The sequence below is a fragment of the Manis pentadactyla genome, chromosome 8, assembly GCF_030020395.1.
Source record: "Manis pentadactyla isolate mManPen7 chromosome 8, mManPen7.hap1, whole genome shotgun sequence".
NCBI lineage: Eukaryota > Metazoa > Chordata > Mammalia > Pholidota > Manidae > Manis > Manis pentadactyla.
Window position 1 is genome coordinate 12,306,879 of NC_080026.1, and position 25,117 is coordinate 12,331,995.

The window sequence follows — 25,117 nt, forward strand, 5'->3', positions numbered from 1 at the left end:
GCTGGAATCTCAGCACCAGTTAAGTGAATTCCACAGTATTCAGGTCAAAGTGATATTGTGGAAGTTAATTAATGAATGTCTTATTTATAAATCCTTGCAAAGAATTGTTTTACTTCAAACCTTCAGGATGAAACCAAATTGAACTTAAGTCTTTCCGTGTCAATGGCTTTTCAAAGCAATAGTCTCTCCTTTTGGAGAAATCAGCATAAATACAATTGGAATCTATCTAAACAAAAGAATGGGACATTGTTTTCATTCCAAAATAAAATGGAATTTTTCTTGGAAAGGAGGTCTTTTTCTACTCAGTGTTTAATTTCCACACAATTTTACCTTCTCTCACTGCCTGTTAATTATGCAGGACTGGGGAACACTTAGATTTAAGTGGTGAGCAGAGTTTATCCGGGGAGACAGAATCAGGGCAAAGTTGCATATTACATTCATCTTTAAATTTCTGCACCCTTGGCTTTCTGTGGCCTGTAACAATAGCTACTTGGCTAAATATTATTTTTTCATATTTACCTCTCTTGGGGTATGTGGGTAAATGCCAAAGAACCAAATAGCTGGAATAGTAGTTTTGAGAAATAATAGTTTTGAGAAATCTCTCCACATTTTACAAGCCCATTCATTGTATGGGAGAGATGACAAATCTGTGGAGAAATCTCATTTGGTGCCCATACAAAAATAACCCCACAGTTCTCTGTGGTATTTGGTGATCTCCTGTTTTGTTGTTTCAGGGTGAAAGTTGCATAAATCATAAGCACCATTCTGCTGGAGGCGAGATTACAGCAAAGAAAGAAAGAGTTGGTGAAGGTTGAGGTCCTTGGTTGTAGAAAACGGAAAGGGTGGTGAGCTCTAAAAACGAGAGTTTGATTTTAGCAAAACTGTGAAGCAGGGGAAGATTGTTTTTCATATTCTCTCTTTTTTCCTCTCCCCATACATCTGTGCTCCTCTCCTCCACCTAAAGCACATTCTTCATGTGGATTTCTGGGCTGCTGAGCATTTAGGTTTCATTGGAACCAAAAGTTCTATTGCCAAGTGATTGGCTGATGCTTGAGAGAGAGGTGTGGGAGTAACTGTGGCTTAGGCCCATGCAGGGTCTATTTTGGGGCCTTTTAATAAAAAGAAGGCTCTGCCCAGTGAGAATGGGGTTGGGTGAGGGTAGAGATCTTGCTGGAAGTGGGATGAGGAACGCTTTTAAGACTCAGATGGTAAAACTTTTAGGCATTGCACTAACTCCGAAAAGAGCCACCTCCGAACCCTTTAAATCACAGGATCTAGTGAGATGCCCCTCCTACTTCTTCCAAAGGCCCAGAACAATAGGTTACTGTAGCTGGGCAGGAAGTTTCACTTGGTTGTCACTAACAGTGGACCTTGTACTCAGCCCCAAGATACTACATTGGATTTTCAGAATTAAACCAAGTCTTTTCTGCGATTCAGGTTCAACTTAATGTTTTTCATATCCAGTTTCCAGCTGGAATAAGGTTCCAAAGTTCCAGAATGTTCATAAGAAAACTACATTTTGCAAATATCCAAACAGTGCTGCAGGCGCCAGGGGTTTGGACGACCATTATTAATAGTCCCGATAAACTTCACAGAAGCATCCACAGCTTTGGCTTCCGGTCCTGATAGAATTATAACTCCTTTTGATTTTCTTCTATCTGTAGAACTTTTTAAAAGAATAACAGAGTGGAAATGTTTCGAAATTATACTATTTACATTCCATAAACTTATTCTCTGTGTAACGTATTGGCCCATTTCTAAGGAATTTTTTTTTTTTTTTTTTTGCAGAGGATATATATGGCTGTATCATTACCACACTGTGAATCATGGTTTGAGAAAAGCCAAAAAGAAAATAAGAAAAAATAAATTTCTCTGTTTATCTTACAGGGAAAATAAAAATTGGATTTCTCACAGGATGCCTATGAAGTATTTTATAAGCCATAAATCCTTGATCTCCGGAGGAGGCAGCATGCTATGTTGGAATAGGAATCAGAGAGAAGTTTTTCCTCTAGCTAACTCCGTAATATTAGGTAAGTGTGGCAAGAACTCTTGGTTGTCTACTCAAATGCCATTCTTCCAGGCTAACAGGGCTCTCATTTGACAACTTTCCCACAGGCTGACAGATCTCCACTTCCAGGGAGGCTGGGCTGCTGCTCACGCCCAGGGGTGGAATCCTGATTGGTCTAAGCCAGATACAGAACACACTTCTCCTTTGTCAGTGAATGCATTAGTGTTGCTATTGGTTATTTACAAAAACGTCAACATGCCAAGTGTACTTTCAGTTGGGGGACAGTATGAGAGGGGACGGCTTTGATGGGCATGTGACATACACTCTCTCCATTTTGTAGTTAAGGGATCACCAGACTCACTAATATTCTCAAGTCCACTTAACTATGAAGCATCAGCCTAGGATTGCCTGGCTCTTTGGCATGAGGGCATCCCACAGTATCTGAAGGCAGACTTCTTCAGAAAGAGAACTTGTTATATCTGAGTGTGATACATAGAAAGATTATGGCAGTTTCCATTTTTCAGAATGCAAATACATTCTAATATGTCTGGAGTGATCCTTATGCTCTGATGATTCAATCTCTTCTTCTTCCCGAAAATGAAAGAAATGATGGAGATCAGACACTGGCATGGTTTTTGCTAATGGGGACTATAGGATTCAGAGTTTGCTTTGCCTAGATTGTCTCCTATATGAAACCTTTCCTGACTCTGCTCTGTGCTCCCAGCGTGCTCTGTGCACACGACCCCTGTAGATGTGTTTTTTTCTCATTCAGCTGTAGCTTCCTGAAGGCAAGATGGTACTTACTTTAAAATCCCTGCATCCCTGTTGGAGGAATAAATCAAGTTTGTTTTTCGGAGATACTTTGGTTATGAACAAGCTCAGTCTTCTGGTGGCAGACTGGTAATTTTTTCAACAACAGTTTTTGAGCTGCTAATATATGCCAGGCTGTGTGCTTGGCACAGAAGACAAATCAGCAATGAGGAAGCAGACGGGACGCCCCAGGGCTTCTTTGCTGAAGGAGTGCCAACTACACCCTAAGCCCACGTGTGCCCAGTGCAGCTTGAAGTTGTGCTGTCAGGGGGCCCGGATGTGCCCTTGAGCTCAAACTGCCATGAATCATGTGATTTTATGTACCAAAAGAAATAAAGGTGCTGTGTCCCCGCATTCGACTTGAAGGCTGAGCCTGTGTTGGCCATTACCTCTATCCCATCTTTAGATTCAGAACAATCTGACTTCACAAATTGCAGTGGAAAATTTCGTGGAGGCATAGGAGAAGGACAGGAGATGTGCCCTGTCTAAGAATTGTATTCAACATACCCTGCTTCACCCCAAACATTGTCATCTCAGACGGGATAACTTTGTGACGTTCTGAACTTGCAGCTGTTTGTGCATCGCTTTTCTTCCTCTGCCATACTGTTCAGGACACGCTGTCCAGATCCCATATCTGCAGGGGTGGAAGTCGAAGGCTGGAGACCTTGCAGCTACTCAGTTCTCCTTCCGTCTTCTTTTGTTTGCTGTTTCTCCCAATAATATTTCATAAAGTGTCTTAATGTTGTAGGAGGTTTCTAGTGCATTCATGTACTTGTGCTTTCAAAACAACATTTTATCTTCCAGATTCACAGGCACAGTGGGAAAAAAACACACCAAAACAAACCCCTACACATTTAAAATAATCCACAAGGAAAGCCTGCACTGGAAAGCATATTGCCATATAATCATCCTGTTTACAATTTCTTGTGCATCTTTTCTCATAGAAAAATGCAGATTTGGAAACAAAGCAGGACAAAGATGCCAGAAAGCCCTGGCAAGGCTCTGACCACTGCCTGCTTAGGAATGGCCACAAAGAGGGAGAAATGTGTTTGCAATTAGGACTGCCCAGAGCAGGTCTGATTACATCTGCACACAGCCAAGCTGAGGAGATTTCCAGAATGAACTTGCCGTGTGGGTCTAAGTGGATAAAAGGCAACTTAGGCAGGAGCCATTACAAGGAAAAAAACAGGGCCTCCCACCACCCACTCTGGTGTTACTCTCTTCCGCACTGTCTCCTACCTCCTGCATGAAGAGGACCAGAATCACCGTCATTTTAGGTCCTCTTACATTATAGTTCACAAGGTGTTCATGCTCATTTCAGCAACAGACAAAAAAGGAGAGATAAAATGAGTGTTATGAAGTGCTTTCCAGGCTAGCTGTGATTTACCAAATGACCAAGGCATGTTAAAGAGATCCCAGCAAGACGCTGAACAGCCGCGGGCACACCGTTGCACCGCCCTGCTTTGGGGAGCAGCAGTCACACCAGCTTCCAGACTCAGAAGGCCTCTGCCATGGGCTCTCTGCTGCGACAGTCAGCTTAGCCCATGGCCAAGGGCAAAGCAAGGTCTTCTGCCTAAAGGAATATTATTTATATATTCACTATAAAGTTACTAAGGTTTCCCTCCCTTGCCATCATTTTCTAACACAAAAATGCTCCTTCAAACTTGTTGCCATTCCTTCAGTTAAAGAGCAAAACACATAACAGAACTTGGAGTTCCTCATAGTGCCCTGCTGTCCCTGTTGGGTCTGGGCTTCACTGTGTGTGTCCCACACAGATCAGTTCTATATCCTTCCTGAGACAGAAGGGATGGTCTGACAGCCAGTCAGAAATTTATCTTCTCCTTCCATTTTCCTGACCATATCCCTTTGCTTGGAGACTTTCAAATGAATTTGTATTATTGTTTTCTTCAAAGCCTTTTCAATAAATTATGACTAATTGTAATGATACCACTCTGTATGAAATTTTTACTTAGAGCCTCATAAGGGCCTTTTAAGAAGTGTTAATAATTTCACACACACACACACACACACACACACACACACACACACACACACACCATCTTTCTATTACCACCACTTCTACTCACACAAAGATGAAGAAATTCAGATAGCAACTTTAAACTAATACTCTACCTTTTATTGCCAATTAATCAGAGCTGGTTCTTTACTGAACAGAACCCATTTTAGCTATCAACATTGTATCTCTAGATCCAAACACTTTCTTTTGCATAGATAGAAACATGTCTTGACTGTTTGTTGTTCACGAACCTCTAGTATTTTCTCCACTTCATTTTTAAGAAAGAAGTAACAGATACCTGTTGCTCTTTCACTTGGGTGTCTGGGCTCCATGCTTACCAGCTCAGCCTCACTTCCTTTGCTCTTTTGCATGTATTTTCAGTCAGAAGATGATTTTTATAAACACTGTCTCCAATAGTGTGTCCAGACAATACAGAATCCAAATTGGGACATTTAAGAGTGATGAGGCATTATTTACAATTATTCTGGGATAGTAGCCATACGTTGGCATTGTCCTGGGCAAACCAGGTTGCATGTTCTCCTTAATCTTAAGTGACTTTCTGAGTTTATGGATCTGTGGTCAACACATTTTTTATACAGCCTTGCCCCTGCTTGTTTCGCAGTCTGGCCTGGTTGTTCAGAGACCTGGCGCAAACCTGCAAGATGACCATGACCAGAAGGGGTCCTGAGGTCTGGGTCCTGACGCCCTGATTTATTTGGAGTGCCTTTATCATTTCCATGGTGGTCTGGAGACAGCAGCCATGACAGTGTAGAAAAAAATATTAAGAGGGCGATTTTAGGGAACTTTATTATATTATCACTAGAAAAAAGGATGTTGAATGTCTGAGGGGCAGCAGAAGCCCTTTATAAGCTGCATTTGGCCCTTCTAGAGCTGCTTCCGGGAGTCTATCTCAGATTGGAAGACTAAGGACTCTTCCTCTTGGCTGTGGACTAACCCAGGTTGCTGGCTTCCCAATTAGTCACCCAAGACCCCTAATTTCTGGAGACCTACTCTCAGGACCCGGCTGGCTGGCTCGGAAGCTTGGCCTTGCTTCTCCCTGGACATTTGATCCCTGCCTCCCTTTATATTTGACTTGTCAGCACAGATCTCCTCCCTGCACAGCCAAATGTGATAATTTCTCTCTCAAAATCTGTTTTAAAATGTAATATCCTTGAGAAGAATAAAGTGGGGGGATCTCACTCCTCAACTTCAAGCTCTACTACAAAGCCACAGTAATCAAGACAATTTGGTACTGGCACAAGAACAGAGCCACAGACCAGTGGAACAGAATAGAGACTCCAGACATTAACCCAAACATATACAGTCAACTAATATTCGATAAAGGGGCCATGGACATACAATGGGGAAATGATAATCTCTTCAGCAGATGGTGCTGGCAAAACTGGACAGCTACATGTAAGAGAATGAAACTGGATCACTGTCTAACCCCAAACACAAAAGTAAATTCGAAATGGATCAAAGACTTGAATGTAAGTCATGAAACCATAAAACTCTTAGAAAAAAGCATAGGCAAAAATCTCTTAGACATAAACATGAGTGACTTCTTCATGAACTTATCTCCCCGGGCAAGGGAAACAAAAGCAAAAATGAACAAATGGGACTATATCAAGCTGAAAAGCTTCTGTACAGCAAAAGACACCATCAATAGAACTAAAAGGTATCCTACAGTATGGGAGAACATATTCATAAATGACAGATCCGATAAAGGGTTGACATCCAAAACATATAAAGAGCTCACACACCTCAACAAACAGAAAGCAAATAATCCAATTAAAAAATGGGCAGAGGAGCTGAATAGACAGTTCTCTAAAGAAGAAATTCAGATGGCCAACAGACACATGAAAAGATGCTCCACATCGCTTGTCATCAGAGAAATGCAAATTAAAACCACAATGAGATATCATTTCACACCAGTAAGGATGGCCACCATCCAAAAGACAAACAACAACAAATGTTGGGGAGGTTGTGGAGAAAGGGGAACCCTCCTACACTGCTGGTGGGAATGTAAACTTGTTCAACCATTGTGGAAAGCAGTATGGAGGTTCCTCAAAATGCTCAAAATAGAAATACCATTCGACCCAGGAATTCCACTTCTAGGAATTTACCCTAAGAACGCAGCACTTCAGTTTGAAAAAGACAGATGCACCCCTATGTTTATTGCTGCACTATTTACAATAGCCAAGATATGGAAGCAACCTAAGTGTCCATCAGTAGATGAATGGATAAAGAAGATGTGGTACATATACACAATGGAATATTACTCAGCTATAAGAAAAAAACAGATCCTACCATTTGCAACAACATGGATGGAGCTAGAGGGTATTATGCTCAGTGAAATAAGCCAGGCGGAGAAAGACAAGTACCAAATGATTTCACTCATATGTGGAGTATAAGAACAAAAGAAAACTAAAGGAACAAAACAGCAGCACAATCACAGAACCCAAGAATGGACTAACTGTTACCAAAGGGAAAGGGACTGGGGAGGACGGATGGGAAGGGAGGGATAAGGGCGGGAAAAAAGAAAGGGGGCATTACGATTAACATGTGTAGTGTGGTGGGTGGGCACAGGGAGGGCTGTGCAACCCAGAGAAGACAAGTAGTGATTTTACAGCATCTTACTACGCAGATGGACAGTGACTGTGAACGGGTATGTGAGGGGGACTTGGTAAAGGGGGGAGCCTAGTAAACATAATGTCCTTCATGTAATTGTAGATTAATGATACCAAAATAAAATTAAAAAAAAAAAGTAATATCCTTGAGACTAGTTTCATTCTCATACAAACTCAGAATTCCACCAGGGCTTATTTTGCTGGAATTCAGATTCAAACTTTTCCCTGTTGTGCTAATTCATATACCATGGGTTTGAAAATTGTCTTCCTCCTAGATGGGATCATTTTGGATGAGTTTTCCCTTCCCACTCCTCATCAAAAATGTCAAGATTTTGAGCCCATCATTTAGCCCTTTTTCATGTTTTTTCAAATGAAATGGTCTTCCAAACCCTGTCTCTTGCTTTTGGCAGGCACATTTTGCTGACGGAGTGAGAATTCCCAGGAGTCTAGCTGAAGGACGGGATTAGTGTGCCCCTGTATATTTCTTGAGTGCTTTACAGCAATGCCAGTAATAAATGAAGAATGTTGCTTCTAACTGCCTCTTGCTGACAATTTTCAGGGCTGATTAAATATTTGCATGATGTGGTCTAGTCCTGAGTAATGCCTGAAAGGTCAATGAGGAGCAACCCAAGCCTCTCTCTTCCTTTCCGTGACTGATGAAAGGACATTCTGCATTAAGCTCAGTAACACTGTAATACAAAGATGCAATAACTTTCCTCTAATGAGTCATTGCTATCTATTTGAAAATATAAGTACATTTATATAAAATGGTAATGTCATGCTGTGTCCAGGCTTTTCACATTATTGCTTCCTTTTCCCCTTGCCATGTAGTCATGCATGAATTTCTAATGGAAATTCAAACAACAAAATGTTACCAATTTAATTGCCAGGGGTAACTCTGGATATTCAATTCAGCTTTTGCAGCAGTGGTAAAGAAAGCGGAACAAGGAGGTCTTCTGGAATGCTAGCAAAAGTGTGATAAAATGTGATAGGTCCAATCCTCTTTGATGTTAAGCATCATTGCCTGTTGTAACGACGTATCGTTTGGTTGACATTACTGGGGAATGAAGTGTTCCACATAAATGCATTTTCCAGATAACTGGAGCTGACTCCTTTCCATGCTAAACTTTACTTTTTAAGGTAAGAGTGTGGATGAAATCTTTCTAAAATATCCTATAGTTTCTTGCCTTCTTAAACAGAAGAAAGAAAGCACAGGTAATATTTTCTTTTTGACCCAGAGATGTCTAATAGTGGTGTCAAGTTTAGAACAGGAGAGTTTGTTTTAAAAGTTTGTACTATTTATAATTTATATCCCACTTACTCCTGAAAAGAACTTGAGGTGAATTACAGTAAAATTGCATGCAACAGACCAGTTATCTGACAAGTATCTAGAATGTAGACTTTATATTGAAGTCAGATGCATGTACTTTCAATATTAGGCAGCAAAAGGGACATCTTGTTGTGAAAACCAAAGTAGTTGGCTTATTTATTCTCTCAGCTGGAGTTCTATATTGAATAAATATGGAGGTGGCCTAGTACCGAAGTTTGCTAAAGCAGCTATGAAGCAATCTACAGCTTTGCTCTACTGAGAACACCAGTATCAGCCAACCCAATTCCCTCCCCACAGACAAGGGTCACATTCCCAAAACTGCCTGTCTCCTGTCATTGCCCATGTCTCTCATCTTCCTCTCAACCTTTGGCCTCCCTCATTCATCTTCCCCACAGTCTACATAAAGTCTTGTATGTATTCTTCTACCTCTTTCATGATCACATCCTTACTCCCAACTCCTCGTAAATCAGAGCTTAGATAAACACCTCTACTTCCTTCAATCTTTTCTTCTACCCAGAAGCTGTGTAACTAAATCCATTCTTGCTTCTTATAAATAAGGGGACTAGAGAAAAGTTATGTGAAGAGCTAAGTTGACCAGTAGATTTAGTCAAATTAATGGGTCAGAATACACAAGAGAAAGTGAAGTATTGGTGCCATTCATGGGCTTTAAGAGTTATTTAGTAGTCTGTTTTGGTAAGAACAAAATTAATTGCTGATTACTCTAATTACCTGAGAGAGAATATGAGCACTGCAGGTATGCATAATGGTAAAAGGACTTGATAATGGCCACCTGTTATCAGGAACTATGAAAAGCCCTAAACAACAACAGTAGCAACAACACAAAAATGGGATTGCTGAGTCATCCCTGTGTAGCTGAAGCAAAACAAGGGAATTGTTCATTCACAGGTGCTCAGCCCTCTCTCTGGATATTATAGTCCATGCTGGTTCGGTTCCTTTCTAGTGGGCCACTCTTCTGTTTGTCTTAGAGTGACTCTAAATTAAGTTTTCTAGTTCGATTATGACTATGTAGTGCTTATTACTAAGAACAACAACTTGCTTGAAGTGGCCCAAATATACTTATGGGAAAGGTGCTTAGCATGACTCAGATGTTGTGTCCAGAGTATGTCCAAGCTTGTGTGTGTGGCTTCCGGAAATTCCAGGAGGACTGTGAAGGCTCCCTGAGGTCTGTGCCCTCCTGCTCCTGGGCCTCCCTTCTCTTTGTGAGGGCAGAGTAGGGAGCAGCTCCCAGCTCAGTGCTTGGGTCCTGAATAACTGAAAACACTTTAGGGAAATAACAAAGTGTTTTCTTCAGGAAAAACCTGGAGATCCTGATTGATGAGATATTTACAATCACAATACCTTATTATTTACTTACTCAATCTCCACAATGGCTGGTTGAAAAGTGAGGCCTTCTGTAAATTAGAATAGTGTGGTAGGAGGGTGCTGGCAAGTGGGAGGAGTAGTTGAGGGGAGATTCACCTGTACACTTCAGTTCTTCTAACACTTATTAGATAACACCAGTCAAGAATCTGGCACTTTCCCCAGATGATGATTCTGTACCTATTGATACAACTGATATAATTGCTTCAGTATAGTCTTTTTAAATCAGGTCATCATTTCATTGCTATTTTATGAGATACCTGTGCCATTGATTGATGGGTGCAAACAACTCTAGTTCTATCTTGGGCTCTATGTTAGGCCAGGGATTATGAAGGTAGAAATAATTAGGTGGTGTTGCTTATAGCTGTGATGTTGCTTATAGCGCAGCAAGAAGGTATCTGGCCAAGCAAACATTAAAGCACAGTAAGATTGTTGCTATAAAGGTCAGTTGGTATTTGCATGATCTTAGATTTCCTGTGGGAATAGAGAGAAGGGATGGAAGGGGTCCTCTAGTATTAATTCCTCCAGGGCTTCTAAATTTTCCTTTAATTTGAAAAGCTGGACTTTGAGTGGTATGCATACAGTACTCTACTTACTAAGTGGGGAGGTGAGGCAGAGAAGCTGGTGTGCAGACAATGCAAAAGCAGAGGAAGAGTTCTTGCCAGTATCTTCCTGCTGATGCTCACTGGGCCTTGGGAGAGAAGTTGTGGGGTAAAGTGGGGACACAGTGCATTTTCCAAATAGGAAGCTCTATAAATCCTAGGCTCCCAGTTGTATGGTGAATAGGAAGCATTTGTTTGTCTATACCCTCAATGGATGTTGCTCTGCATCTGTGTCCTCAAATAAAGCAAGCATGCATACTATTTTTATAGCAATGACTTTAGTAACTGATCACACATTTATGCACACACAGTGTGATGCCTAGTTCCTTTGTAGGGAACTCACATGATCCTTTTGTGATAACTGTGTAAAGAATTTTATTCTAAGGAACGAAATCCTTTATATGTAATTTTAGATTGAAATGCAGTAATTTATCTGCAAAAGACTTTTGCATATGTGGTAGTGGCTGCTCCAAAATAAGTAACAGATGATGTAGGGCTCCATTGAAACCCAAATTTGTGCCAGGCATTCTTTAAATATGAAAATATGCCATTATAAGAAATGTGTCAGGAATTTAGCCTTTTATGTCTGTCTAGTTTTATTTAGTCATGAGCAAAATATGATAGAGAAAGCCCCAATGAACATCTCAGCTCCAGTCTGGAAGGCAGTGGTCCAGACTGTCTTCTGGAAAATGACAAATGTGAGCTCTGCAGCAAATGCAGGCTAGAAATAAATGATGATGGCCAAATATTAAGTAAAGTACTTCCCCAGAAGTCCATGCCCTATTCTGACTGTCTACTTCTTGGCCATTGAAATTATTCAGCAGTGTTGGGAATTTAGACTGCTTGAATGCTAGAGTCTTCAGTGTGTATTCCTAACCTTAGCTAACCAGCTAATTGGCAAGAACAAACATAACTGGTATTAGAATAAGACCTCAAAACACACACTAACCTTAGAACTAGGAATATTAGAAATGTTCCATACAGACCTAGGCAATATCCTAGAACTAAGACTTTAGAAACCTTTGTCCTTATAAAACTTTCCTTAATTTGCTCCTTCCAAAATTGTGTATTGTATTAGTAGGTCCATTTTTGAGCACAAGCATATTTAGGGACTATGAAAACCTTACTATATTTTATTGAAACAACTATTCCATTTGCACAGATGTGCATTTGAATCAGTACATTTCAAAATGCATTGAGAAAGCATAATTTTTGGAAGGAGTCAGCAAAACTTTATTTGCTCAAAATACCTAAAACAGGCATTTTATGTCCTCATTAAAATGTCTTTCCTCAGTCTCGTTTAGTGAAATCTGCTGTATCACCTGCCCTGGAAGACTGAATGATAAATAAGTAAATTAGAATTTCTTCCTTGTTTATGTGAGAAAGAAATATCAGTGTCACCACCACTAAAAGTCACCCAGAAAAGTAAGAGAAAGTTTGAGCTGTTGCACTTGCAGACCTAATGTGCAATGGCTCTTCACTAAATTTTCAGACTGTTCCAGCTTCCACTGTGGTTCAGTTTAGCAGCAATACTATTCAGATGACAAGGATTAATTTTTTGTGACCTATTTTCTTTAACCTTCATATGACCTTGAAGCTTTTTTTTTTTTTTTTTGTCTATCTTTTCCCCTTATTCTGCCTGCCTTCTACCTTGCCCAGCCATGGGTAACTTCAAAGAAATTCTCTGTTTGATACTAGGTTTATTGCTTGGGGATTCATTCCACTACATGAAGTGCCATTCGCTTATAAACGGTCTCCCCAAAAATAGGGGCAAAAGGAGTCATTAAAATTTTTCCCATGTTTTTCTTAGCAGGAAAACGTTTGGATGAGGAAAAATGTGGATTCTTTACATGCAGTGGCATATTTTCTGTTGGCTATTTATAATTCACATTTCTCCCCATGTACTTGAAATAAAAGTCACTTTTAAAAATAGAGGCTGTAATTTTAAAACTGAAATCAATAGTCAGAAATCCCTGCAAATAAATTAGAGCAGACACTTCATTGCTTCTTGTTCTCATTCTCTCTCCGTGACCCTTTTTATTTTTAATAAGTGCTCCAGGATACCTTTCACAAGTCTTTCATTCTTTCAAAGCTTATTATTTTTAGCACTATAAACATATCCACTCTACATGTAACAATGACACACACATAATCCACACACAGGTTAGATGAACAAGTCCTAAGAACACGTTTAAAAGCAACTTTAAATTAAATGCCTACAATATCTGAATTTGCGAAGTTGTAGGTTAGTATGTTGAAAAGAAAAAAATGGAGCATTTATAAACATTGAAAGTAACACAAAGCCATAACCAGACTGAATTTTGGACATGGATAATCAGAACAATCTGTAGCCTGTCTGTGGCTAATGGGATGTTTCTCCCAGCTTTGTCACCATGGCAAATACTTCATAATACACAAACATTTGTAGTGCTAAAATCCACCCACTCTTGTTGAAAGATGGCCAGGTTTTGTAAAATTACATTCCAGTTAGTGCTACCCTGCTGATTTTTAAGATAAGTTCTTTCTGTTTGCTATTCGAGTGCTTAACAAAGGACCAAAGTGGGGAGGGGGACAGAATATATATGTATATATACATATGTAGTTTGTAAACATGTATTGCATTTTCATAGTTCAAGTACCTTATAAAGACATGTCAGTAGACACGCCAAATTTGGGGCAGGGGGTGGTGGTGGAGGGAGGAGATACTAGGTCTTTAGTCCTCCCCCACAAACACCATCATTCTCCCCAAATAAACATATAATCAAAGTAATAAAGGACATTTCCAGAATATATACAGCTTCAAGGAATTCCCTTTGTCCTCTCAACAAGCAGGTTGCTGTCATTAAGCAATTATGGAGAGTTTTGGGTATATGTCCTTAAAACGGATGCACCAGGGCCAGTAGCCTATGAAGCCGTCCCCGATTCCAACTTTCTATTAGCTTCTGGGAGCAGGGCCAGTAGTGCCCCATGCAGGGACAAAGAGCATCGCTGGTTCCCTTCCGACCCTCCTCCTCTCTTGCCATGGCGGCCCAGCCTAGCGTATATTCCGACTCATTCCTTTACTTAAAGGAAGAGGGAGAGAAAGCCTGGGTAACACTCCATTGCACAGCCAAATTAGAGCAAACTGTCGTGTGGCAATGCCAAAAAAACTCAGAATATGTGTGACTGGGGAAAAAAATGTAGGCAAAACAGCCTTTCCCACAAGTGGGTGGGAAAGGGCGAGTCACAGTTTTAAAAGCATAACATAGGTGTATAGTGCCAGAAAGGGCCAGTCCAAATATTTACATGCAACAGTGATATATGAGGGAAAGCTTAACAGAATGCCTGGGGAAAAAAAGAGAACACGAGTGTTACTGGAAGCTCTAGGCACAACACCGGGTTTGTTGGCGACCTGTTTGAGTTTTACAAGCCTGTTTATACTGTCTGTTACCCCAGCATCCTTTTGCTGCATCATATGGTCTTTCCCAGAATCTCACAGCATCAGGCAGGGAGGCAGGAAAAGACAAGGGCACTAGTACCTCACGTTATGGGGGTGTCCTTAAGGAGAAAGGCCCTCATAACAATTGTTCATTTTAATGATTATGAACCTTCAGGAAAACCATGAACATTTATTTCCAGAAATCAGGCTTTGTAGAATCAAAAGGATGCCCTTAGCTGTGGGCACTCAAAGTAGCAATCACTTGCTTCAGCTTTACTTTGGAAAGCACCTGGATGCACAGTCAGAATCTGCGTCGCTCAGTCATCGCTGTTCCTTAAGACAGTGGATAGTTGATGAGCATCAGCCAGCCTGCACTCATGCTCTCCCAACATGAAATGCTGCATGTAAAATATCAGCCCCAAGTGGTTTTGATGGGCAGCAGCTTTTTCACAAACGAAGGAAATCACCTTACTTGATTTCACACTCACAGGAAAAGTTTTATATGAATAGTCATTCATATAATGAAGACTTCTTAGGGTTTTGTGTTTTTTTCCTTTCAAGAAAGAATATAGTAAAACAGGATGTAAATTTGGTGAATAGCAACAATTTTGCTGTGAGTGTAAATATTTTATTGCCCAGTTCAAAACATCTATGTTTTTGATTTTTCTAATAAGTTAAATACATACCCAAGCTAGATTCTATGCAAGCAACACCTGGCGATTTTAGTTGCCTTTGTAAATAACAATTTCAACAACTCTCAAACACAGATAGAAATATTACCTTCTATTTTGTTTAAAGTTCATCTCCTGTCTCTAGGATATTCACTGACCTTTCAGTGTTGGCCATTTTGCTTTTCACTCTTCACAGTGAGTCGTATTCCGGCTCTCATTGACTTCATTCCATTCCTGACCTCTTTTCTCCTTAAGGAAATTAAACTCTGCTCAAAGCATATTGGACCCCAATTAGTTTTATAGCTCTTCCTACCTTTTTACTTCTTCATTCTTTAGTTTGTTATAAGTCAGCTGGTCATACACATTCCATTTGGCCATATACACAATCAGTTCAATGGTTTGTGGCCATTCAGTCTCCACAAACACACACATTCACATGCAAACAAACCCTATCTTAGATTGATATTTTTCTACATTTTCTCATTTACAAAACTTGAAATCCCCCTAAGCTTATATCAGAAAGTTCTTGGTAACCCTTAATTCTATCAGTTTTATTCAATATCATTCAGTTCCTGGAAGCAATATCTGTTCTTATGGGTATTTTTCTATCATATTTTTATTAAAACCCACAATCGACTCTATTTTATCTTTTCCTTAGATAAGTGCATTAAAGAAGAATAATGCAAATAAAAGGGATATTTTTATGGCACATGTCCTAGGATCATACATTGAATGACTATAAATATGATTCTGTTTCACCTAAAGTGTTGAAGAGGACAGATCAGTCTTATCTGCATGATGAGATAATTTTTAATCTTCTCTTTTTCCTTAGGGCAACTAAGTGCATGTGTAAGCTTGTTTGTGCTTCTAGAAATGTCTTTAATATTTCCCTGAACTCCACCACAACATTTTTAGTGAAAAATGGTCCTGCAGTTTGTTTCATCATGCTAATTGAAATGAATTATTATGCCATGCAGAAAAGCCTTCTCTTCTAAATTAGGCTTTGCTGATATCTCTGATTTACCTGCAATTGGATTACAAGAGCAAAATAATACTTCAACATTATCTAGTTAGGAAAGGAATATGCATCTTAGCAAAAATGAGGTGAACAACAGCAAAGAAGCTTTACAAAAATAGTATAAGTTCATTCTCACATTTAGACAAATCAATTAGGTATTAATTTGAAACAACTGTATGATTCATATTTTCAGCATTTATAACATTAAAGTCGTGGTTGATTAAGACGCCCCTCACCCATTCTACAGCTTCTGGCCAAGGAATGTGCTTTTTTCTTCCTCTTTATTTTTCTTGTGATTTGTAATACTCTGAGAAAAATGAATCCGTACATTTCTGTGGTTTGCATGGTACTGTTGTTCTGTTATGATGCTTAAGAAGTTAAATATATAAAATTGCCTCCTAGATTCCTTAGTCTGAATCCAGGGCTAAAAATCACAGTGATTCCCCAAGTTCTGACCTCTTTCCCAGGCCCGCCTTTATCCACGTATTCCCCACTCATATGCTCCAATAATCCTCCACATTCCCTCCTCCCCAAACATCTTCAAGTCCTCTTCGGCTCTGTGTTTACACTGCATGATCACAGACTTTAAAAAAACACAAAAACAAAAACAAAAACAAAAACAAAACTCTGGATGGGCTCCACTCTGAAGTTGGAAGTGTCAGGAGAGAAATTCTGACAGCCAATCCACCCTAGTATTTCTGACTTGCCTCTCACTTGAGGGCTACCAGCTACCCACTAACTCTCTGAGATACGCGATCCACGCAGGCCCTCAGAAAGCCTCTTCCCACGCTCCTCCCTCCGTCTTCACATTCCGCTCATCCCATGGCCGCCTTTGCATACCATGAACCACACATCTCAGCCTCCCCCACTTAGAGCAGCTGCTGTGGTGGAAAAAACCACCAAGGTTCATAATATCCTGGAGGAGAGTTTTCCAAACTCTGACTCTTGAAGCATTAGTGGTCTTGAAACCAATTTTGTAGGTACCAATCCATTTATTATTTTTTAACTTTTAATTTTGAACTTATTGGAGATTCACGGGAAATTGCAAAGAAATGTACAGAGAGACCCTGTGCACCGTTTACCATGCCCTGTGCTGACATCTTGCATAACTAACTGTAGGACAATATCAAAACCAGAATCGTGACATTGGTACAATCCTCAGAGTTATTCAGATTACATGACATTACATATAATTACATGACAGATTTGACAATACATGAACTGATTTGAGTGTGTATGTGTATAGATCTATGCAATTTTGTCACATTGCATAGATTCATGTAACCACCAACACAACCAAGATAGCTATAGAAATAAAATTAGTCTAGAAAATATTATAGCTTGTAGAGGTAATTGTTCCATGAAACTTGTTATAGTTTTACATTCATTTATAACCATATTCACACATACATTACATATATGTACATAAAAGTATGGCATAAGATGTGTTATGCCATAATGTATTAACACAAAATGTATTTCTTACTGTGGGTTATGATCAACAAATTTTAAAAGCAACTGTCCTAGACACTTGCTGCTCAAAATATGGTCTATGCCCCAACAGCATCAGCTTTTGGAAAGCTTGGTAGAGAGGCAGAATTTCAGGTCCACCCCAAGCTTGCAGAACCAGAATCTGTATTTTAACACAGGACCCCCAAACAATTTATGTGTACACTGAAGTCTGAGAAGCACCGTCCTGGCAGACAGCTTCACTGACTCTGTGGAAGGAAAAAATACAGCCTCTGCACGGAGAACCAGAATGAGGGTGAGGACATCTGCAAAGTTTGAGTAGAGACCTGGCATAAAGGTTGTTTTTCCTCACCTGGCCCTTGTCAGAGTGCATAGGGCATGGCTGCCATGAAGACGATGATGGAGTTTACATCAGCACGTTCTTTTTCTTTCAAGATTTTGTAATGTTTTCCGTCAGCCACCAGGGTCCAAAAAAAATTCATGGTCCTTTTTAGTCTCCGCAAAACAGTGATATCTGGGGAGGGAGTTCAGTCCATAGTACTTTCTGCTTCCATAAAGGGGGTTGAAAGTTCACTGTTCCCTGCCTGCTCAGTGCTACCACCATACAGAATGTTATTTTTTCTTTTCCTATCCAGGTAAGTGACCAAAGGAATACATATGGAAAAAAAAAATAAGAGAGTAACATGGCTTTGCTCATTAAGATTAAGAATTCTGCATTTTGTGTCCTTGATTCCTGAGGTGCTCTTATTCTTTGAGCCTCATCGTTTTTTATAAGATTAATAAAATTATTGAATATTATTTTTATAGCATCCATGCTTTCATTCCCCCAGTAACGCATATGATAGCAATTCCAAGTGAGAGCAGGGCTTTCTGATATCCAGGCCTCCTTGTAGTGGGAAAGCCACGGGGGAAGTGGGGTAGGGCGACGGAGGGAGGTTTTCAGCCGACAGTGACCTCACTCAGATTCATTGCCCCTAGTCCTAGGTACTGTTCTTGAAGTAAGGCTAATTAACGTAATTAACACATTTCAGGTAAAATAACCCACCCAAATATTAACAGAATGTCTTTTATAAGAAGAAATACAAAATGTGGTTTGGTCATTTTATTTCTGCTTGAGGAGGCAATATTTTGAAGGAATGTGAAATCCTTTAATTAGACACAATTTAAAAGCCAGACAGAAAATTGAGATGCTGAGCATTCTACCTTGAGAAGCAATAGCCATACTCAAGAGCATCAGACAGTGCAGCACACACAGATGTTTTACAGTGAATTGAGATTATTTTATCAGCCAGATTATTACTATGTTATAACCATATTAAGACACTTCGATCTTGAGTTATAGCTTCAAAATGACATTAAAAGTTTACCCAAGTAGCTGTCTCAAGCTAGATTTAAAGAAGATATTCTGAAATTTTTTTCCATTTGAGGTACTTCCTGTATGCTCATACATTTTACAATTAGGAGAGAAAGCAGCTGTTAAGAGGAGGATGAAGCTAATGCTGGGTGCCCAGGGCATGCCATGGGCACAGAATTGAGATCGTAGGTTACTGGAAAGAACACTGGCCTGGAAATCACCATTTGGTCTCAAGGCCTAACTTGGCAGTAACTACCACAGCTATTCTGAGTCACTTTTTTCCTATTCTTGGCCCTGGTCCTTTTTCTACTCAAAATGAAAGGTTGGATCTTACAGACCTCAAATTTTTTTCCACTTCTGATATTTTGTTGTTTCAGGATTCTGCATCATTCCAAATAATGCAAAAAAACACAGAATTTTAGGATTTCAGCGTCATCCAGGGCTCAAAGACCTTCAGACCATGAGAACTTCCAATCTTGCTTTAAGATATCCAGAACTCACTCCCTGATTACCAGGCCATCAATGAACTTGAGTCTCCCATCCTTCAAAGCCCTACCCTGTTGAGGCCACATTTAAGGCCAGACCTCTGGTTAGTGATTCAGAAGACTTCCTGTAGACTTATTAGTTATCAGATGAACATCTTGGCTGTCTGCCTATTCCCCTGTCCTCCCCTCCTTGCTCGCAAGCTACCTGGGAAGTTTTAAGCCCTGATCTTTGTTCACATCCCCCACCTTAAATACATATGCTACATAAAAATGACTTCAGGCTTTAAGCTTTTAGCTGCTTTCAGAAGTAGCTAATTTCCAACTAGTCTCAAATGAAGGTTTAATACCCTTTTAAAAGTACAAGTGAAACTTAATTCTATTTTCACCTGTGCTGATAGATTTTCCTCCCGCAGTGGAATTTTTCATGTTTTCCTCACCTATATCACCCCCGGCCACCACCAGAACATACACACCACCTCTGCAAATTAAGGTGGAATTTATGAGATCCTACTTGACTTAAAAGTGGCCTCATCATAAATTGATGATATAATTATGACACTTGGGACAATCCTTGTGGACTTATTTGGAAAGAAACATATTTTAGGCTTCTGCCATTTCCTGAGAGATTGCAGCTTATAAGTCACTCTTTAAAACCTGTCAGGATTTATTGTCTTTTGCTCAAGACCCTGTGTGAGGCTCTATTGTACAATATAATGAACTCTGGGGTTCAATAGATAGCTGACAATGATGAATGAGGATGAGTCCATGAAATATTTGGTGGTATCTTCAAATGTCAAATATTATTCTTTCATAATGCTGGAACCTTAACTCAAATTCAAGGCCAACCTGTTATACCAGATTCGGGCAGCCCACTTTAAGAACAACAGATTACTCCCCAAGATAATTATGTGGTAACCAAAGAAACTCACAAGTAAGCATGATATAACGGGACTCAATGTACCTACTGTGTAATTTATGAACTGGCAAACACAGATGACAAAAGAAATCTGGCTGCTACTATAAATGAGTGAGCTGAGAAAAACGAAAGTCACTGTTTCCGGCAGGATGGAGGTTGGGGAAGAAAAAATATTAAAATGTTTCTCACTTCTCCATTCTAAGCATATCTACTGACCACCACAATTTGGGGCAGAACAAAAGAAAGAGGTTACAGGAAGGAAGAAGAAAGAGAGAGGAACAAAAGAGAGCAAGAAAGCAGAAGGCTGAAGGTAGGGAGGAAGTCTTTAATCCTAAAGAGCAGAAGCCCCAGTGTGCGTCTAAAAGAGAAAGAGAATGCAGCGCTCCCTCTCTCCCACCATACCCCAACACCCTTGTCTTAGTCCTCTTGGGCTGCCATAACAAAATGCTGTGGACTGGATGGCTTAAGCAACAGACATTTATTTCTCACAGTTCTAGAGACTGGGAAGTCCAAGATCAAGGTGGCAGCAGATACTGTTCTTGGCGAGGACCTGCTTCCTGGCTTGCAGATGGCTGCCTCGTCCGTGTGTGTGCACGACCTCCCCTATTGTCCCATTCCTCCCTTCTGTGCTTATATGGAAAGAGAGTGAGATCTGTCCTCTTCCCCTTATAAGGACACTAATCCCATCATGGGTGCTCCATGATCATGACCTCACTTAAAACTACGTACCTCTCAAAGGTTCCCACCCCCAAATACCATCACACTGCGGGTTAGGGCCTCAGCATATGAATTTGGAGGGGTACACAAACATTCGGCCTGTAACAACACTTTCTCGTCCCAGCTAAACACCTCCACCAGGGGATTGTGGAACATTTGTGGGTAGAGAGATGACAGTCATATTAGACTCAAAGTTAGAAACAACTACTCTGATTTTCTGATACTTCCTTTAAGAAGGAAGTTAAAATTGGGAAGAATACTTATTCCTTAAAAATAGCTGTGATATTGATTATAAGAGTGAATCATTTTGCTTACTCACCAATACTTTCTACCTAGAAATGGAATTAAATATATTTGGCTCAACACTAAAATATTTATAATTATAAAATATTCCAAGTTTGCAAGCATACTGAAAAGTAGAAAAAATAATATAATGGACACCAATCAATCAATCAACAAATCTAAAAGATGCTAGAAGTTTGCCATATTTGCTCCAGATCACTTTTCATTCTTAAGGGAAAAAAAAGAAATTCAACTAATATTCCATACCCTTCCGTTCCTTTTTCCCAGAACCCAAGGTAAACCATCCTGAAGTTGATGTGTGGTGGATACTGAGATACCCAATCCTGATGCGATACCCCATCTTGATAGCCTTTCAAGAAAAAGATTTGTTCTCCTACTCTTGAAAGCTCTGTGGAAGAATGCTGGCTAACAGCCTTCCCCAAGGAGCGATGGGTTTGGGGAGGCAGGCAAATCATATAGGGTCGTGGGCTCTGGATGTTTTTTTAATTGCATTAACTATTTCCTGTTGTTTCTGCTACAGTTCTGGTTTGGTTGAGGACCTCACCTGAAAATTTCATATTCTAGCTCATAGAGTAAAGTCTCACCTTCCAGCTTGCAGTCTGGCACCCTTTTTGAGTGGTATACTCTTAACCCCCCTTCCTCGCTCTACATCTGCATCTTTGGTCACACCTGTCTGCTGATCAGCCTCAGAAGACAGCCTTGCTCACCCTGCCTTGTCCCCCACCTTTCCCATGGCTCAGAACGCCCTCCCTCCCCTAGCAACCCCTCTTCCCTCTGCAAGATCCCACTGAGTGCCTCATTTCCATGAAGCCTTCCTTGCCCACCCCACTCTCAGTGCTCTTCCCCACCTCTGGGTGACCACTATTACTTGCTGTCTCTCCTACCGGTTCTTAGTGATTTTTGTCCCGATGGAATGGGGCAGAGGACAGTTTCTCCAAGTCCATGTGGAGGCACCCTGGGGTGACAATGTCCTTGTACTACTCAACTTCTATCACTGCTAGAGAAACGAATGGCTTACATGCTGTAAGAATGAAGTAGGTTAAGAAGGTCGAGGTAAGGACAGAGGCAGATAAGGTTTTACACCCCTAGAATGCAGGAGCAGTATTCAGTGTCACTTCTTTGAGAAGATCTGTTAAGAGATTGTTCAAGGTGGAAAAACCAGACATAAAACTCCAGTAGGGACTACTGGAGCTCAGAAATAACTGGATGTTGTTCTGGAGCTGGGGGCTGCCCCTCCTGATAGAGGAGGCCTTGTCCAGAACTTGTGGATGCCCTCGCTGGAAAGTGAAACCACTGATGCCGCTGGGGCCAGTGCCCGTGGTTAGGCCATCTTGTCAGGGATACCAAGCAAACAGAAGGAGGTCCCTTCTCCTGCTTTTCGATCTTCCCCTAGTGCAGTGGCTCTGACACGTGTTGGCATGTCAGAATGACCTGTGGAAGATGTTAAATGCTGATATCTAGTCCCCCCTGCCGACCACTTGAAAATAAATCTCTAGGTATGGTCATCTGAAGTTTGCAAAAGGTCCCCAGGGTATTCTGATGGAGAATGATAGCTGCAATCCACTGCTTAGTGGTTCCTGTTGCCTGAACCAGGTGGCAGAGTTGTCCAGGGAATGTGTTTTACAGAATCCTAGTCCTGGTATCACAGAGAATACAGAGGATAGACTAGAATCTGAGAGCCAATAGTCAATAAATGGTACAATTGCTTTCTAGATACAGAAAAGGTTATGTTCAGTGACAAACCCAATTTCCAAGACGTGCTTCCGCAGATCCAGAAGTAGGGGAAACAGGCACCACACTGAAAATAAGAGCGATGTTCCTGGGGGAGAAGTGAGCTGTCTAAGGAACATTCACCCCAGGTTTCATCCATGAGAGAATTGTGTAGCCATGAAGAGAACGCACCCTGGAGTCAGCTGCATGGCTTTGAATGTCAGCCCAGTCGACTTTATTCTGAGATCTTAACATCACTTAATTTTTTAATCCCCTCCTGTCCTTATCTGTAAAAGAATCAACAATAGGAGAATTTCATTGGATTGTGGGACTCCAGTGAGATACAGAATTTAAAGCATTTAAACTAGTTCTTAGCCTAGTTTAAATTAGCCCTGGAAAGGGCCAGCCACTCACTATATATATATATATATATTTACAGAAAGGTTGGTCACTGAGAGGAAAGCAAATTTGTGCTCCTAGTGTGGAGCATCTCTTCTACTTCCTGGTTGGAAAACTTAGTCTGGGTGAAATTCTTAGCCGGGATTCTGGGATGGGGAGGATGATGCCATGGATGGGGAAAGGTATTCATTCTGGAAGCAGGTGGAACATGAATGAGCTTTGATTGGAGAGAGTGCTGGGCAAATGTAGAGGGGAGGGGTCACATAGACCAAGGTGCCTTAGAAGGCTGTTCCCATTCTGGGAACTATGTACTAGCTGTTTTACACCACCTGAAATGCTCCCGCATGGCTGTTCCTTCTCATCATTTGGGTCTTAGTCCTAATGTCACCATATTAAAAAGGCTTCCGTAACCATTTTATTTAGTTATCCCCTATGCCTACCTTGTCATCCTCTATCCTTTTTCATTTTCTTCATGGATTTTTCATTAACTGATATTATCTTATATGTCTATCCCATTATGCTAGGTTTTAAACTCCTTAGAAATAACCTAGAACAGTGCCTGGCACATAGTAGGCCCTCAACCAAATTTGAACCATGAAAAACCAGTGCCTTGGGAGGGAGAGGGAGACCACCAGGTACACAGAGTGGTAAGGTTTGCAGCTAAATGGGAATCCCAGTGAGTGACAGCAGCCATCATACCCCAACTACATGCACACACAGCACTGGTGTTGGTGGCAGAGAGCAGAACTGGCTTCCTTGGGTGGTTGTGATGGCTCTTTAGCCAGGTACTCATTACCCCATGGCCTGTTCTGTCACCAAGCAGGTATAATTACTCCTTCTGGTAAGGTAGCTGCCAAGTCATCATTTTAATCTCACTACAGCAGAGGGTCTAGACTGTTCCTCCAGCCTTGCTCATGAACCACTTACTTGTGCCAACTCACCCCAACCAGTTGGGCCTCTAGTCCTCTCAGTGGCCTCCCTAGAACAATGCTATCAGGATCTATCTATTCTTGGTCCTGGGTTACTAATGATAAATCAATTATTTGGTTACTTTTTCCTTGTAGAGAAGGTAAATGGTGAAGTTTACCACATCACTAGGAATGAGGCTATGAAACATGTAGCCTAAGAAAGGTAAGGGATTTGGAATCATCTCTCTTGAGGAGTCAATACGCTTGGCCACCCTTGGGTCATACATTCAGGTTTGGTCATTCATTCATTTAATGAAATATCATTCAACTGACATTTATTCATTACTTACTATGTCCCAGTCACTGTACCAGGTGCTAGGGACCCAAGAGGAATATAATTTCACATGCTTTGCCAAGCTGAAGCTTATTTCTAAAAGGGCTCTAGGCCTTCCTCAGATGTACTGCAAATGTGTCTGTGCTTATGCTCTTGGGGCCTGGATCTAGCCTGTCTTTCTTTTGAGAGACTGACTTTGGTGATGTCTATTCTGCTGCTCTGAGGTTTCAGAGGTGCTGGGCAAGTTTCCTTGGTGCTCTAAATCTAAGTCCCTTTCTCTGGCTGTTGCTGTGGAAAAATTGTATAAACCCTCTTTTTTCACAGAAAAAGCAGCTTCCAGTTTGGGATATAAGGTGAAAAATGGACCTTCGATTTTTCTACTGGGAAGACATGATTATTACAATCCTTTCTTGTAATGCTATCAAACACCACATGAGCAGTTTAAGTATATTTTCCATTAGAAGGATATGAAATCTGAGATAAGATGCAGGGATTTGTGTTTAGATAGGCATTAATTGTAATCACAAAGAAGAAAAAGTTTACACTTAAAGAAATCATATCCCATAAAACAAGATAATCAAAAGGATGAAATCTCACTTACAGAATCTTCTAGAAACGGATAAAAACTAAATGATGA

The 25,117-nt window shown here is 40.6% G+C and overlaps 1 protein-coding gene across 6 annotated transcripts in view; it reads left to right on the forward strand.

Moving 5' to 3' along the window:
- LOC130684532 (tigger transposable element-derived protein 1-like) overlaps positions 1-25,117 on the forward strand; it is a 169,838-nt gene that overhangs the window by 63,823 nt on the left and 80,898 nt on the right. For 2 of the 6 annotated variants that reach the window (XM_057505494.1, XM_057505497.1), the window contains exon 2: positions 1,888-2,030. In XM_057505494.1, coding sequence (XP_057361477.1) covers positions 1,888-2,030 — 143 coding nt within the window. The other 4 variants (XM_057505492.1, XM_057505491.1, XM_057505493.1 and 1 more) reach the window with 4 other exon arrangements.